General features: G+C 29.6%; 1 protein-coding gene across 1 annotated transcript in view; it reads left to right on the forward strand.

Moving 5' to 3' along the window:
* Nucleotides 1-634: 634 nt before the first annotated feature.
* Ninac (STKc_myosinIII_N_like and MYSc_Myo21 domain-containing protein ninaC) overlaps nt 635-17,001 on the forward strand; it is a 1,002,000-nt gene continuing 985,633 nt past the window's right edge. The window contains 1 exon segment of the mRNA XM_074259010.1: nt 635-761. Within this exon segment, the coding sequence (XP_074115111.1) occupies nt 635-761 (127 nt within the window).

The raw sequence follows: 17,001 nt of genomic DNA on the forward strand, positions 1-17,001 counted from the left end.
TCCGAGGACTTATCGGACGAGCAATCTCTGCTGATCCAAGGTTGAACTTGCCAATTACTTTTCAATAAATCTATTTAATTAACAATCAATTAAAATGAAAATTTATAAAAACCTCAACTCAGGGTTGAGATCAGCACCTTAACCCAGCGCAAGTTTATTTAAAGTAATATAAAAAGCTTATAAATATAAATACTATGAAGTACTTCGCGGAGAAATCAGTGACATGACCCACCTGGAACCTATCGACTTCCTAATGAGGTTAAAACCGGACGATTTACAAAAAAACTTTTAATTTTCCCAGAACGTAACAGCAATTAAACATCAAAATACTTTGACCACTTGGAATTCCAGTATACCCCCTTACGTGATAGCTCAAGACTCAGCAATTGACTAGAAGAATTGAATCATCTAATCCCGTAGCGACTCTCAATAACTGACCCCATCGATTGTTGAAAGACTAAAATACTAGCTGAATGATAGATTCACATTAACTTGATGCATGATTTATACAAGGCTTTTAAATACCATTCTCTAAATTTTTTTTCTACAATTTCACAGGTATCATAAAAGAAATAACTTTCACGAAAATCATCGTAATCGATACTTAAGAGAGAATTCTACAAGTTCAGAAACTATGTCTTATAACAATATTTCCCGCATTTTCAATGACATCAAAGATGCCGGTGATCGATTTCGACTGGATCGTTTAATGAACAAAGGCGTGTATGGTACAGTTTATTCAGCAGTTGACACAGATGCAGGTAAGATATTAATTTTCTAAAATATTAATTACGTGTAAAAAATTGAACTAATAAAGATAAGAAAATCTCATGCGTTAATAAAGTGCCAGACGATTTTTCATAACATTTCTAAGTTGATCAATCCGAATTCTTAACAATCTGTCACGTGAAAATTTGATCTCTGGTAATTGAGTTTGAGTAAAATCAGTTAATTTTGTGTCAATTAAAATCATTGAAATAGTTTCAGCAGAATATTTTAGTAAAATCATTAGAAGCAAAATTAATTAATATCAACATATAAATAATTTAGAACAAATTTTGATTGTGTAAGATAAAACAAAAGTAAAATTAGAATCAGAAAATAATTGTTAGCATTATTGTTAAAAATCGTTTAGTTAAAAGTAGAAAATAAATCATTTGAAAATTTCACTTGAAGAAAAATTCGACAAAAGTTCGGGAGAGCGTCAGCTATCTTGTCTCGAGCTAAAACGATGGGTAAAAGACATACAAGGTCGAGACTAAAAATGTCATAGCATTATAAAGTGAATTTAATCTCCAAAATTAAAATAAAATAAATTCTAAGTTTCAAGCAACACAAAGAAAGTAAAATAAAGTAATTTAGTAAAAATATAATAAACTCAGTTATTCAGAGACAAATAAACTAATTTCGTCAAAATTAAATAAAATAAAATCAATTGACAAGTTCATTATTCAGAGATTAAATTTAAATAAATTAATAAGTAAACTCTCACAAAATTAATTTGGACAAGATTAAAACAATTCAAGTAAATAAAATAAATTACAAAATTCGGCAAAGTGAAATTCGAAGAAAATAATTTATAAAATGAAACTAAATCAATGTTAATGAAAGTAATTAAGTAAAATCATGTAATAAAATTTGGCGAAAATAAAATTGACAAAGGGAAAATAAATTTGTAAGATACTAGGGCGTAAGGAATATTGTTTCGACAGATTATTAAGACCTCTGTTGTCAGATTTTAATCTATTAATACAAGATACGAAGACCGCTTAGTATTAAATATTTATTGTTGTATTATTAAGACTACGGCAGCGAATTAGATAAGAATTTTAATAAGGAAATTAATCGCTATAGGAATTTGGATTAGGAATGAATGAATAATTTGGTTGTAGACAATTAGTAAATTGAATTTTAATTTGAAAAATAAAAGTAAATAATTATCTTAGAAAAATAAATAATAAAGTATGGAAATATTAATTAGTGTGTTTGAATGATAATAACTACATTGTGGGTGCGTGTGGAAAATGATGGAATTATGAAACTATAAAACTATAAAACTATGAAACCATGGAAAATTATGAAATATGGAAAATGGAAAATTATGGAAAATTGGAAAGTGGTGGAAAATAATTAGAAACTGCGGTATGGTCGCTCTATAAGAGGGTATCATCGGGATTAGGAACTATGATAGGAAACCGTCGTCTAAACGGGAATAGGATTTAGAAGTAAGTGTTAATTAATTGTAAGGGGAATATTATTATAATGTGGTGGGTTAAATAAAATTTCTTGTAAGATGAATTTCTCTGATAATTTTGGTTTCTTTCCTAGCAATCTCTCACGACTCAGCAGAACTTACTCTATGCTCTAGTCCAGTTTCTGGATACTGTGTCTAAAAATCCAGTGGCACCCTAAATAAATAAAAGAGAACGAGTAGACTTTGGTAACAGAGTCCTTCCGTTTCAATTTCGAACATCTCCTGGTAACCAGGGGTTCCCAACAGCGAATTTAAAGAGAAGTCGATAACAGAAACTGAGCTTACGATCTTCCTTTATGAATTTTATCGTTGATTTGAATTAGAACTGCCGATCGGTAGATCCTGGATTGGTTTCTCTTCCTTCTCTCGTGGATGAGATCGATGTAGTGAAAGAGGTTCAGGAACTAATCTTAGAAATGATGGATCCCACGATATTCAGAGTTTTAATGTTTATTCAATATTTAGCTCCACGGGCGAGACGCACTCAATACTCAATATTTCACTTAGTAACTATTCACTTATAACTACATTTTATGATTAACAATCTTTTGTTATGAGTTCGTGAACAGAGTAACGACGCCGGCAGATACTTAGATCCGCCGTTAATTAAATAATAGATCGAAAGGTTATAATTTAGGAAAAGACATCACTCCGAAAAACGGGGCTCACGATCCAACTCGAAGAGATTTACATCTTAAAAATAATAATATTAAGTGTAAGTGCATAGTTTTCAACCTAAATTTTAGAATAATATTGCAAAAATAACATTTCAAATTCACTTTCTTTCAAAAAACTTTTAAACTGATTCGACTATCATCTCAATTTAAATTTTTTAATTACTGTACAAGTACTGTGATCAACAAATTTAATCTATCAATTTTATAATGTATCAACTGTTTAAATTTAGCGAATAGTCAAAAACTTGATTTTTGAAGACATCACTGCTACTTGAGATCCACAGATTCGGTAGAATCTGGCGCCAAGTTCCGTTCAAAAATTCCGTTGTAAACGGAGCGCCAGACTACCGACTGTGTTTACTGTAAGCAGAATGGTATTTCGAGGTTGCAAAATTTTATTTAATTATATGGTACTCCTTTTTCCAAAATGATATATTATAAAAGTAAGTCATACTCTATTTTACTGATATTAATTAATTATAATCAATTATAATAATTAATTCACATAAAATTATTTAATTTTATCAGCACATACTATAGCGCGCTTACGAATTTCGATCCTGACATTTTTTTTTATGTAAAAAGTGACATGCCACAGACTAGATAAAATAAAAATGTGTAGTAATCCTCCTATAGATACGCAACTACAGTTAAAAAAGTTAATTCACAGCTTGCATCTACAGCCACCAGACTGCACTGGAATTATTTCTACATAAACTGTAGATTCCACGGGATAGCTCACTGAAGTTAGAACCCCAAATTTTTTTTTTTTTAATTTTTGATTTTTTTTTCTATCACGTTTTCAGCTTTTCGTTTGTTCTTTATTATTCACTATCAACATTTGTTCGTTCTCCATTGATTTATTTTAAAAAGAATTTATTAATAATGTACCATTAAGTTAGCCCCCCTGTCGCATTTTTTAATATTTTGGTAGCAATTTGAGTTATCATACCTCTATTCTTGATTGTTCATGTATATTTAAGATTTGTTCCTACTTCACATTGTTTATTTGTTGTTTAATTAACATTTTAAATTAGCCGTATGTATGCATTCTAAATATTTGCACTGCGCATGCGTCAACTTTACGGATATAGACTTTTAGCGCGGTCTTTTGAAAATTATAGTGACAAGCACATCTCATGTGTAAAAAATTAAAAAATTTAAGAGTGTAATTTTTTAGGAATTACTATTTAATTAATTCAAATAATTAAAAAAAAATTGTTAGACGTCAGCCAATATCATTGTCATTAAGTGAATAAATAAGTAACTAATAAATATTCATTTCAATTTAAATTTCTTAAAAAATATCGAGGGAATTGTTAATCAATGCATGTATATATTTTTTTTTTATATTCATCAATTCTATTTTCATGAATACTACGAACTATTAAAAAAAAAAAAAAAAAGAAATTCATAACAAATAACAAAAAATTTCAATACTTTATTAAAATAAAACTTATTATAAAATTATTAAAAACTACACGTTGCCCTTTTATCCTGTAACCTCTATAATTGAAATTACAAGAAAAATACACTTACTCTAGTCACTGTGCTGGTCAATATAATTTTCAAAAGTCCGCGCTGAACGTCTAAACGTAAAGTTGACGCATGCGCAGTGCAAATACTTCGAATACAAATATTCAGCGAATTAAAAATGTTTATTAAACAAGAAATAAACAATTTGAAGTTGGAACATAGTTTTTTTGTACATGAACAATCATAAACAGAGGTTATTCCCATTGGATAGTGTAGCATTCTATGATTTTGTCGTCGTTGCCGATAGGTGGCATTGTTGTCCAATCAAGTGGATTTCAAATAATTGTAATCTTTAGGTGAAAAGTCTTACAATTATGCGCATGGTGTATTGTGTCATTTACTTACAACAATGTCATAATAACAATAACACTAATAATAAAAATTATGAGACTGAAATTAATTATATCGGTAATACCAAATTGAGGTTAAAAATATCATTATCATTATTATTACTGAATGAATTATTGTTATTATTAAATTAATGTGTATTAGAGTATTAAATCCAAATCTACAACTTTTTTAATTAAAAAAATTGTTAAAATTTTTACTGTATATAAATAAAAATGTAAAATCCTTATTAATAAGATAGTTAATCGCTTTTAACCGCGGAGTTTACGCGGATCAGTCACGTTAAGTTTTTTAATGCTACTAGCTACTATGAGAGAAACAGAATTTCAATTTTTTTATTAGAATTTGATTATCAAAATTAACATATAAACAACCTATCATATTAGAATAGCTTTGCCTGCATTAATTTATTCATTTATGAATTTTCAATTTTGCGCAGGAAAAATTTAATTTTGAAATTAAGAATGTTAAAATACTTTATAAATACAAAATTTCTAGAACTAACTATCAAACAACTTTATATATGGTTTTCAAACCTATTCTTTCTATCGAATTTTATTTATTAACTAAACTAAATACACAACAGGCTAAAGATTGTTTGTGTTTCACTTTCTTCCTGCAGGCCAGCAGTTCAAGATTTAGGCACTTCTCATCGGATAGTGTACACATTCTACGACTTTGTAGTTGTTGCCTGTAGGTGACATTGTTATTCAATCGAGCGGGTTTCAAATAATTGTAATTTATAGGCCATAGGTATTACAATTATGCGTATGATGCATTGTCCCCTTTATTAACAATAATGTCATTGTAACAATAACAATAATAATCATTATAAAAATGAAATTTATTATATCGGTAATGATAAATTGATGTCAAAAGTATCATTGTCATTGTTTATCATTACCAAAATAATTATTGTTATTGTTAAATTAATGTGTATTAGAGTATTAAATCTAGATTAACAACTTTTTTAATTCAAAAAAATGTTAAACTTGAACTATATATACATAAAAAATGTAAAATCCACATTGATAAGCTAGTTAATTGATTTAAACCGAGGAGTTTACATGGGTCAGTCACGTTAAGTTTTTTTAATGCTACTAGCTACTATGAGAGAAACAGAATTTCAATTTATTTGTTAGGATTTGATTTTCAAAATTAACGAACAAATAACCTTTTATATGACAATAGCTTTACGTGCATTAATTAATTTATTTACATATTTATAATTTTACGCGGGAAAAAATCAATTTTAAGATTAAGAATGTATTAAGAGGCGAGCAAAAAATTACACTTAACAAAAAGATATGAAACCCGAACAAAAACAGTTTCACTGTCAAAAATTGCGCCAAGTCCACGTTCATAAAACTCATCTCAATAACATTTGCACTTTACAAAGAAAAATAAGACTCGTTACAATAATTTTCATTCTCTACAAAAAAAGTTAAATACAAAAAAATACCAAGAAACCGTCATAATGTTGAAAAATATGAAAAAAATTTGTTGAAAATTTTAAAATTAAGAAAAAATTTTTTTATCGTACTTGGCGCGCGTCATTGAGTACCCCAAATTTTTTCAGGATACATGAATATCCTTTTAATGTTTCAACATTTATAAGTAAGTTATCCTATAAAATGCATACATGTAATTAATAAAATATTATTTCATGATACATTTAACAAAAGTTAGGTAAAATCAACATGGCATACGTATTTTATTTGAAATTTTTAAATTCTCCGCACATCGTTTATGATTTCAATAAAACGCCCTCTCGTGTTCGGTTATGCAATCTGCTAACAAGTAAATACGCCTGCATACGTTGACTCTGTAGTGGAGTCACTGCGAAAATTGAGTTGACTAAAAAATAAAACATAAGGCCGACTAAATTGAGAAAGTGTTTTCAATTCGTTGAGTATACTTCACTGATGTGAATCTATGAACATAACAGTGTATGAAATCATGTATTATATAATTAGAGCTGATAAGATATGATATATATATATATATATATACAGGGTGTCTCAGAAGTCGTGAGCCACCGGACAGGGTGTGGTAGAAAATTGGATTCTGAGGAGAAAAGTCCTTTACCATTTTTCGATCAGACCCATAGAAAAATTACTACAAATTTATGAAAATAGACCAATGAGGAGCGCGGTTTAGCGGCAGAACGGTAGGCGCAAGAGCGAGCGAGTAGAAGCGCGACAGGCAATGAGTGCGCGCTCGCTTGCACACGTGTGATATCATTGCTCAGTTATAGCGGGATGCCCGCATGCAATAATAATGATCAATGATACTCCTGTAAATAAAAAAAAATTAATATTAGAAAAATCATCCCATAGACAGCCCCATAAAATAAAAAATGTGCGATTTTTTGATAATTAAAACTCAAATTTTCGGTGTCACCGAAAAATGGAAAAGAAAAGCCAACAGTCATATTCAATGATACCCCTGTAATTAAAAAAAAAAAGAAAAGTTATAAAAGTACCCCATACACTCTGAGATACAGTCCCATAAAGCCAAAAATTGTGCGATATTTCAATAATTAAAATAGAAATTTTCGACGACTACTCAAAATTTCAAATAAAAATCTAGGACTAATAGTTAACTATACCCATAACAATCAGAAAAAAATTAAAAATTACAAAAACCACCCCATAGACACTAAGATACAGTCTAATAAAGCCGAGTATTTCGGGATTATTTAACATAAAAATTAAAATATTCACAGTGCATTCGAAATAGAAAAAAAATACCAATCAAAATTATCAGTGGTACTTTTGACCATCAGACAAATTTAAAAAATTGTAAAAACACCCCATAGATACCGAAATATGACTTGATAACGCACAAAAATCGGGATTGCTTAGAAATTAACATTCAAATTATTGGTGCCCATTGAAAATCAACAAAAGAAACCTTTTGTACTTATCGATTAAACTCCTGTGTATCGAAAAAATTATTATTTAAAAAACCACCCCGCAAACTCCGAATTATGATCCCATTAAGCTGAAAATTTCCGATTTTTTAGTAATTAAAATGCTACTTCTCGGTGTCCGTTGAAAATAAATGAAAAGTATGAAAACTCATTTTCAGATATACTCTTGTAAGCAAAAAAATAAGATTTGAAAAAACACCCCATTAACGGCGAGATAGGACCCCATAAATCCGCTAATTTGTGATTTGTTAGTAATTGAAATTGAAATTCTTGGTGTCCATTTAACAATAACAAGAGAAACCTATTGTACTTTTAAATTACACCCTTAAAAACATAAAAAAACTTAACTCTTGAAAATCCACCGCATAGACACTAACAAACATCCAAATAAAGCCAACAATTCGCGATTTTTCAATAATTAAAATTCAAATTTTCATATGACACCGAAAATTTCGATATCAATCCACAAAAAATCGATAAATCGCGGCTTTATGGAGGCGTATCTTGGGGTCTATGGGGTGAATTCTTGAATTTTGATATTTTCATTTATTAAAAAGAGTAAATTGGAAAGTGGAATGAGTTTATGCTCTTTATTTTAAGTGGACACCGAGAATTTCAATTTAAGTCAATTAAAAATCGACAAATAGCGACTGTATGGGGATGTATCTCGGTGTCTGTGGGGTGGATTCTAAAATTTTGATTTATTATTTTATAACAGAGATAACATTAAAAAGTACAATAATTTTCTTTTACTTATTTTGAGTAGACACCGAGAATTTCAATTTAAATCAATAAAAATCGAACAATTGTGGCATTGTGGGGTTGCCTCTCGGTGTTTATGGGGTGGATTCCAAAATTTTGATTTTTTAATTCATAAAAACGTTAAACTGGAAAGAAAGATAATTTTCTTTGAGTTATTCCGAGTTATATTATGTTAAATAATCCCGAAATACTCGGCTTTATTAGGCTGTATCTTAGTGTCTATGGGGTGGTTTTTGTAATTTTTAATTTTTTTCTGATTGTTATGGGTATAGTTAACTATTAGTCCTAGATTTTTATTTGAAATTTTGAGTAGTCGTCGAAAATTTCTATTTTAATTATTGAAATATCGCACAATTTTTGGCTTTATGGGACTGTATCTCCCTGTCTATGGGGTAGTTTTTTATTTTTAAAAATTTTCTTCACCTACTGTAGTGTCACTGATTATTTTTATTGCTTTTTTTTTTCACTTCAAGTGCACTCTGATCATTTGAATTTCATTATTAAATAATCGCGAATTTTCGGCTTTACGGGGCTGTATCTCCCTGTCTATGGGGTAGTTTTTTATTTTTTTTCAATTTTTTTGGTCTACAGTAGTGTCACTGATTATTTTTATTGCTTTTTTTTTTAACTTCAAGTGCACACTGATCATTTGAATTTCATCATTAAATAATCGCAAATTTTTGGCTTTATGGGGCTGTATCTCAGAGTGTATGGGGTACTTTTATAACTTTTCTTTTTTTTTTTTTTAATTACAGGGGTATCATTGAATATGACTGTTGGCTTTTTTTTTTTCATTTTTCGGTCACACCGAAAATTTGAGTTTTAATTATCAAAAAATCGCACATTTTTTATTTTATGGGGCTGTCTATGGGATGATTTTTCTAATATTAGTTTTTTTTTATTTACAGGAGTATCATTGATCATTATTATTGCATGCGGGCATCCCGCTATAACTGAGCAATGATATCATACGTGTGCAAGCGAGCGCGCACTCATTGCCTGTCGCGCTTCCACTCGCTCGCTCTTGCGCCTACCGTTCTGCCGCTAAACCGCGCTCCTCATTGGTCTATTTTCATAAATTTGTAGTAATTTTTCTATGGGTCTGATCGAAAAATGGTAAAGGACTTTTCTATTCAGAATCCAATTTTCTACCACACCCTGTCCGGTGGCTCACGACTTCTGAGACACCCTGTATATATTAGGGTGGGTCAAAAAAATCAACTATTTTTTTTTTTACAATTAATACGGAAAAATGGGTTACTAGGCACCTTAAAAAAATTCTCACCAAATATGAACTCTTAATTTTAATAGGAAGATCATCCGCGTCGCAGTTTTTCATTTTTTTCTCAGTCCAATAGAAAAAAATTCATTCCTCATCATTAATTGGTCGTACAGAAAAAATTTTTTCAAGAATTTTATAGGAAATTTAATGCTCTACAAAAAAGGTATCTCATGTTTTTTCCGTAAACCTCACCATTTCACTAATATTGAAGATTTAAGATTGATTATTTTAAGTCAAATGTCACTTTTGTTTATGAATTTTATAACTCGACAAGAAATGGCTATTATTGAATGGGCAATAGAAATTTTTGTAGCAAATTAACTGCTCTAACTGTCCTGGTGCAGTTCATCATGCAAGATGGATGGCAAAGGCAATTTATTGCCTAAAAATGTTTATTTTTAGAGATGAATTGGACCTTTCTAAGAAAGAATTGGATGGTCTTCGACAATTTTATATTTTCATAGTTATGGTGTATGTAAAAGCTTGGTTTTCATCAACTTCTTCGACTTCTGCTGTTAGTCACGACTTATGAAAAATTTAATTGAGTACAGTAAAATTAAATCTTTAATTTCCTTGGCTACATGTGAAAAAATGACTTCACATTTATGGTACTTAAGTGATGAACTTGCTATTTTATCACTTTTTGATGATACCGTTCCATTAAACATAAAGAAGAATATTATCGAAGCTGTTAAGACTCGCGAAGGTACAGATTCTAAAGCAAGAAGATTTATTATTGATAGAAAAAATTTACATTTAATTCTGCAAAAAAATATAAGTGACTTTGTTTCTAAGAAGTCATTAAAACTTTTTGAGATCTTTGATCTGCCGTATGATTTTCTTGACAAAAATATTGATTTATGGTCTACTGATGAGAGTTGTAATGAAAATATAGAATTTTTCGCACAATTGAAAGTTGTTAATGATGTGGCAGAGCGAGGTGTCGCATTAGTAAGTGAATATAACCAATGCTTAACGAAAGACGAAGAGCAATTTCAATTTTTATTGCAAGTTGTGAAAGAGCATCGAAAAAACTACCCTACTTGCAACAAAAATTGTTTGAAAATAAATAGCTCAGTTGAAAATTGAAATAAAAACTTTCTTATAACTAATTGGACATTTTTTCTCTAAAACTGAAATCATAATATATTTATAATAAAAACTTTGCTTTTTTATTGATCAATGATTAACTAAGCGATAAATAATGTACAATTTATTTTTTTAAATGTAGATAAAAATACTTACACATAAAAAAAGCTTGAAAAACATTTTGAAGTTTCTCAGTTGATGAAAAAAAATTTTTTTCGTGTAAATTTTCTCAAAACTGATAGATTAAATTGAAATTTTTCGATTATTTAATCAAAAACTCTTAAAATCGATATACATGAAAGTTTGATGATGAATATCTTTTGAACGATTAATTTAATCGCCAAAACATAAGATACCATTTTTATAGAGCAGTTAATTTGCTACAAAAATTTCTATTGCCCATTCAATAATAGCCATTTCTTGTCGAGTTATAAAATTCATAAACAAAAGTGACATTTGAGGCCCCGGCTGAATACAACATCTCAGCCAAAGAAGAGCACAAAAGACAAATATATCAGGATCTCCTTTTTGAAATTGGCAAACTTTACCCAGGTTACCATGTCAAGCTTGTCGTCCTGATTGTTGGCGTCCTAGGAGGGATGAAACAGTCTTTTGTATCCTCACTTGCCAAAGTTCCAGCTTGTTCATCAAAAGCTGAGTTCTTGGCAGTTAGGATGCAGAAGGCTGTTATACTTGGTTCTCTCCGTCTCTTGAGGGAAATGACTTTGGCCTGCTGTGATCACTAACCGCCTTGTTGTGCGGAGTGGTCCAGCAGTAACGGATGGAGCTCAGGCTGGGCCCTCGGAGAATCGGACTCCGAGGATAACCCCCCTGAGCATTTAATAGCAAAATAATAATAATAATAATAATAATAATAATAATAATAATAATAATAATAATAATAATAATAATAATAATAATAATAATAATAATAATAATAATAATAATAATAATAATAATAATAATAATAATAATAATAATATTAATAATATTATTATTATTAATAATATTATTATTATTATTATTATTATTATTATTATTATTATTATTATTATTATTATTATTATTATTATTATTATTATTATTATTATTATTATTATTATTATTATTATTATTATTATTATTATTATTATTATTATTATTATTATTATTATTATTATTATTATTATTATTATTATTATTATTATTATTATTATTATTATTATTATTATTATTATTATTATTATTATTATTATTATTATTATTATTATTTGCCAGGAGATATTCCGCAGGTTGTTGAGAATGACAGTTCCAAAATTTATTGGAACATACCATTCGCAACAACCCGGCGGATTGACCACAACAAACCTGATATTGTGCTCTTTGACAAGGCCACTCGTGACATTTATGTTATTGAGTTTTCGGCCCCAGCCGAATACAATATCTCGGCCAAAGAAGAGCACAAACACCAGATATATCAGGATCTCCTGTTTGAAATTGGCAAACTCTACCCAAGTTACCGTGTCAAGCTCGTCGTTTTGGTTGTCGGCGTCCTTGGAGGGATGAAACAGTCTTTTGTGTCTTCACTTGCGAAGATACCGGCTTGCAGTTCAGCAGCCGTGTCTCTAGCAGTGCGGATGCAAAAGGCTGTCATTTTGGGATCCCTGCGTCTACTTAGGCAAATGAATTTGGCCTGCTGCACTCACTAACCGCCTTGTTGTGCGGAGTGGTGCAGCAGTAATGGATGGCGCTCAGGCTGGGCCCTCGGAGAGTCGGACTCCGGGGAAAACCCCCCTGAGCAATTAATAACAAATAATAATAATAATATGAATAGAGAATGTACGAGATACACGAGGCCGTAACATTGGTCACAATCGCTAGTTTTTACGAATTAAAATTAAATTTAGAATTAAGATTAGAAAAATTATAAAACAATCAATTAATAGTACCAGGACCTATTTCGAGTTATTAATTAATTTGTTGAGTGAAAATAATTTGTCCTAGCCAGGTTATTTATTTTACCCATAGGCCTATCTGGGTTAATAATACTAGGAACATATTTCGGGTTATTAACTTCAGACTCTCATGTCGTGTGTAAAATGATAATTGTTAGTAATCTCGTAATTAAAGATTTGGCTTAAGCCAGTCAAATTGAAATCGAGTAAGTCGAAATTAAAATTATTTAAGAAAAAATTCAATCAACACTAAAATTCATTAAATTCTCTCAGTAAAAAGTTTTAGTGAAATCATCAGAATTTAAAATCAAATTAAAATCAGGTAATAGTTCAATAGTTAATTCGAAATAAAATTGAATTGCATAAAATCAAACAATAGTAAAAATTAGAACCAAATAATAATTGTTAAAATGTTTGTTTAAATTAATTTGTTGAAAGTGAAGAATAAATCATTCGTAAAATTTCGTTCATAAGAAAAATCGTCAAAAGTTATGCGTCAGAGACGCAAGACCGAGAGAGAGAGAGAGAGAGCGTCAGCTATTTTCCCGCGTTCAAACTCTATGTAGAAGACACTGTTAAAAATAGTAAAATTTTAAGTTTCGTATTTTATGTTGTTAATTTTATTTCAGAAAATTGCATTTGTGAACTGAGTTAGTTTTTAATACCCTCATGTTTAAAATTATTTTAACTAAATATTTTTTCTTAACATATAGTTTGTCAACTTTTGTAAAACATATTTTTACCACTTGTAAAACTTGAACGGTAATGAGATACGGACCTATTCAGCTTAAATTTATGACTTAATCCGCTTTCGCCCTTTTTTTATCCCTCGCTGGGAAATTTTCATCTTTGAACATATTTATTTAATTGCTTTATTATCTTGTTTTTTCCCAGTTAAAGAAATATTTGAAAAGATGATCACGTGAATTTACTTTCTTGTATAATCGCTAACCTTCTCTCTCTAAGGTGAATCCAAGTATTTTTTTCCTTCTGGAGACGAAACTTACACCCACACTTCGACAATTACCAATAGTTATTGCACTTTCGTAAATACTCCGCCCCTATCTTCAACTCCTTTCCAGTAAGCAATCCAAATGCAAAATTGAACTCTGAAAAATAAGCAATTTTCGTCAACCAGTTAACATAGTAACCACGTTTACGTACACATACCGCGACCCATTGACAGAACATACCGTTCAATTTCTCAATATCATTTAAGTTAACTAATTTCCACCATCAGTATAATTAAAATTCTAATTAATAAACTATTAACTTAATATCAATTCATTCAGTTAATTTCGTCAGCTTTATTTAAATCCCTTAAATATAAAATAAGTTGATGATTAAAAACAGACACTCAAGGTCGAGACTAAAGTATTAGTTCAATTTTTAAATAAATTTAAATAAATAAAATCTCTCGGCTTACAACAAAATAAATTTTGTCATAATTTCACGTTGACAAGGAAACGAAAATTCAGTTAAATTAAACAGTTTTAAAATGGATTAAAGAAAATAGTTTAAATTAAGTGACAATAATTTATATAATAATTAAGGTGTGACGTTCTGGTAAAAATTTAAACTGTAAATCGATAATTTATTGTAAAATTATTAAATGATTTTCTCAGAATTACATTCCAAAGGAAATTCGTTGCTTCGTTGCTGAATTGGCAACGCGGCAACGGAAATTTTAGACGTAAGAAGTCATAGCGACCCGCGAAACGGTAATGTACCGACGTCAGCATGGAATCCGGGCCTCGACGACGGTCTCGAGATGTAACCTGAGCCCAACAATGGCTGCCACTGATCATTTGTATAATTAAATAATTAACTGTTAGTCGAACGGGAGAGCTCCTCGAGCTCGGACCTTGTCCACCGGCTTCTATCTAACCTTGTTCTTATCATTAAATTTTTTTGTTACAATGTTAATCTTGACTAATTACTTCTAATAGGGGCGAGCGTTTATTAGCTGTTCCACCCAGTTCCTATCAATAAAAATTAACAATAATCTTATAAATAAAAATCATGATACGAGACATTATCTGTGCGGCCCACCGGGAATTTATCGATCAGCTTATGCGACCGGCCTGAAAATCAATCTTGAAGTTCGGAAAATCCAGAACGTAACAATAGAAAAATTGAATACATTGAAAACTCTACTAAATTTATTTTAGTGTAATTTCATTACTTGTCACACTAATTAAAAATTTATTAAAGTTCCAATAAACAGCTGCGAATACAGCTAAGAATTTAGGTACTTTTATTTTATTGATTATACGGGATCAATTTTATTTTTATGTGCTGCAGTGACAGAGAATTGATTTAACTTTTGACAAATTTTTAATGTAGCAATGAGTTAATTCTTAAAAAGCGCAGGGTTCCCAACTATTAGTGAGAAATGTCTAAAATAAAAGAGTAAAAATGTATAAACGCTTACTTACATTTCTAAATAATTAGCCAAAATTTAAGAAGAAAAGAAATGACATATTACGGGGCTGAATTAAACACTTCAAGATTTTCGTCGGAGTATGAAATATTTATTTACAAATTTTCAGATTCATTAAAATAGAAGGTATTTCTCGTACTACTATGACGAAACAAAAAAAAATGAAAGGTTTTTTATAATCATTAAGAATATTTCGTTCAATCCCCCCGAATTTTTTTAAAAACATTTAAAAATTGTATTTAATAATTTTTTAGAAATTATAATTTATCATTTTAACTTCCCGCTAAAAAAATTAAAAATTTTCAAAAATTGGGAAGTTATTGTTTTTACTCCATTTTGCAAAAATCGAAGTTTCATCATATCTTGACGTTTGAAGGTCACAGGAAGCTTCTCTGACTATCCCCGCGAGATTGTCACGGTGTGTGTGTGTGTGTGTGTGTGTAAACCTCTTATAACTTTTGAACGACTTGACCGATTTGAATAAACTAAACGGTGTTCAAAAGAGTTTTATCAAACTCAGATTTCCTGAATATTTCAACCGATTCAGACTGGTAGATTTCGAAAAATTTCGAATAAACTAAAAAAAAAAAATTTTTCAAAACTGGTTTTTTCGGAATAACTTTTAAACGGCTATATCGATTGATTCCAAAATCTAATCAGCTCTTAACATTGAAAAACCACGTCGATCGCTACCAATCCGGTTAAAATTGGTCGATTCATTCGTGAGATATCGTGAACGAAAGAAAATCAAAAAAAGTGTCTTTTTTTATTTCTCCGAAATTTTCCATCTGAATGTTGATTCTTATTGGCCTCAAAAAACTGCATCGATTGCTGTCAATCGCATAAATATCGGTTGATTCATTCAAAAGTTATGATAATTTAAAATTTCAAAAAAAAATGTTTTATTAAACTTTCATTAGACTTTTGAGCTCGAATCTAAAGGGAAGGGGAAGGAAGAGTGGAGATTTTTACTTCACGGCAACACTATTTAGTTGATTATTAATGATGTATACTTTCTGCTTACGTTCCATTCTATTTTATTGTACGGTAAATAATAATAAATAAATGAATGTAAGTTAAATAAATATGAAATTCACATTTAATGATAACAACTACTAAGTTCATAAGTATCACAGAATCCGTGATTCTATTTATAAAATTGTTTATTTCTTTTTAAAAAATTACAATTGAATTCAAATGATACAATTTAATAAAATATATCAAAATTTTGTAAAAAAATGCTTTTTTGGTACATTGTAAATAATTTTAGAGTCAAAAAAAGACTCTACAAACACGAGTCATTTGACTCAGTGTAAAATGACAGTAAAAATTTCAAGTTTTCTGAATTTCTGATTGTAATAGACATATGGAAAATAAAAAAAAAACCATAAGAACTTTATTAGAGAGAATTCAATTGCTTAAAGGAAAAGTACTTATCAATTTATCGCAACCTTCACTATTTTAACAAAAGTTATTTAAAAACACTTGCCTTAAGTGTTTTGTCGATGATATCTCCCGAATACATTAATCGATTTTGTTGTGGTATCCAGAAATAATTGCAGTTCTTTGGTGCAAGGTAATAATAATGTACAAAAAGTACGATCTGACTTGTACTATTCGAACTGTAATAAAATTAAATTTTTTCGCATATTCTGGGTAAACAATATTTTTGGTGCAACTTGAGCCCTTTATACGCGTTTTTCAGCTGTTGAATTCTTATTTTTGATAAACAAGCTGATAA

This window comes from Cotesia typhae, unplaced genomic scaffold (genome assembly GCF_013202065.1).
Source record: "Cotesia typhae breed Kobodo isofemale line unplaced genomic scaffold, CoteBio_Ctyphae contig_17, whole genome shotgun sequence".
Taxonomy (NCBI): domain Eukaryota; kingdom Metazoa; phylum Arthropoda; class Insecta; order Hymenoptera; family Braconidae; genus Cotesia; species Cotesia typhae.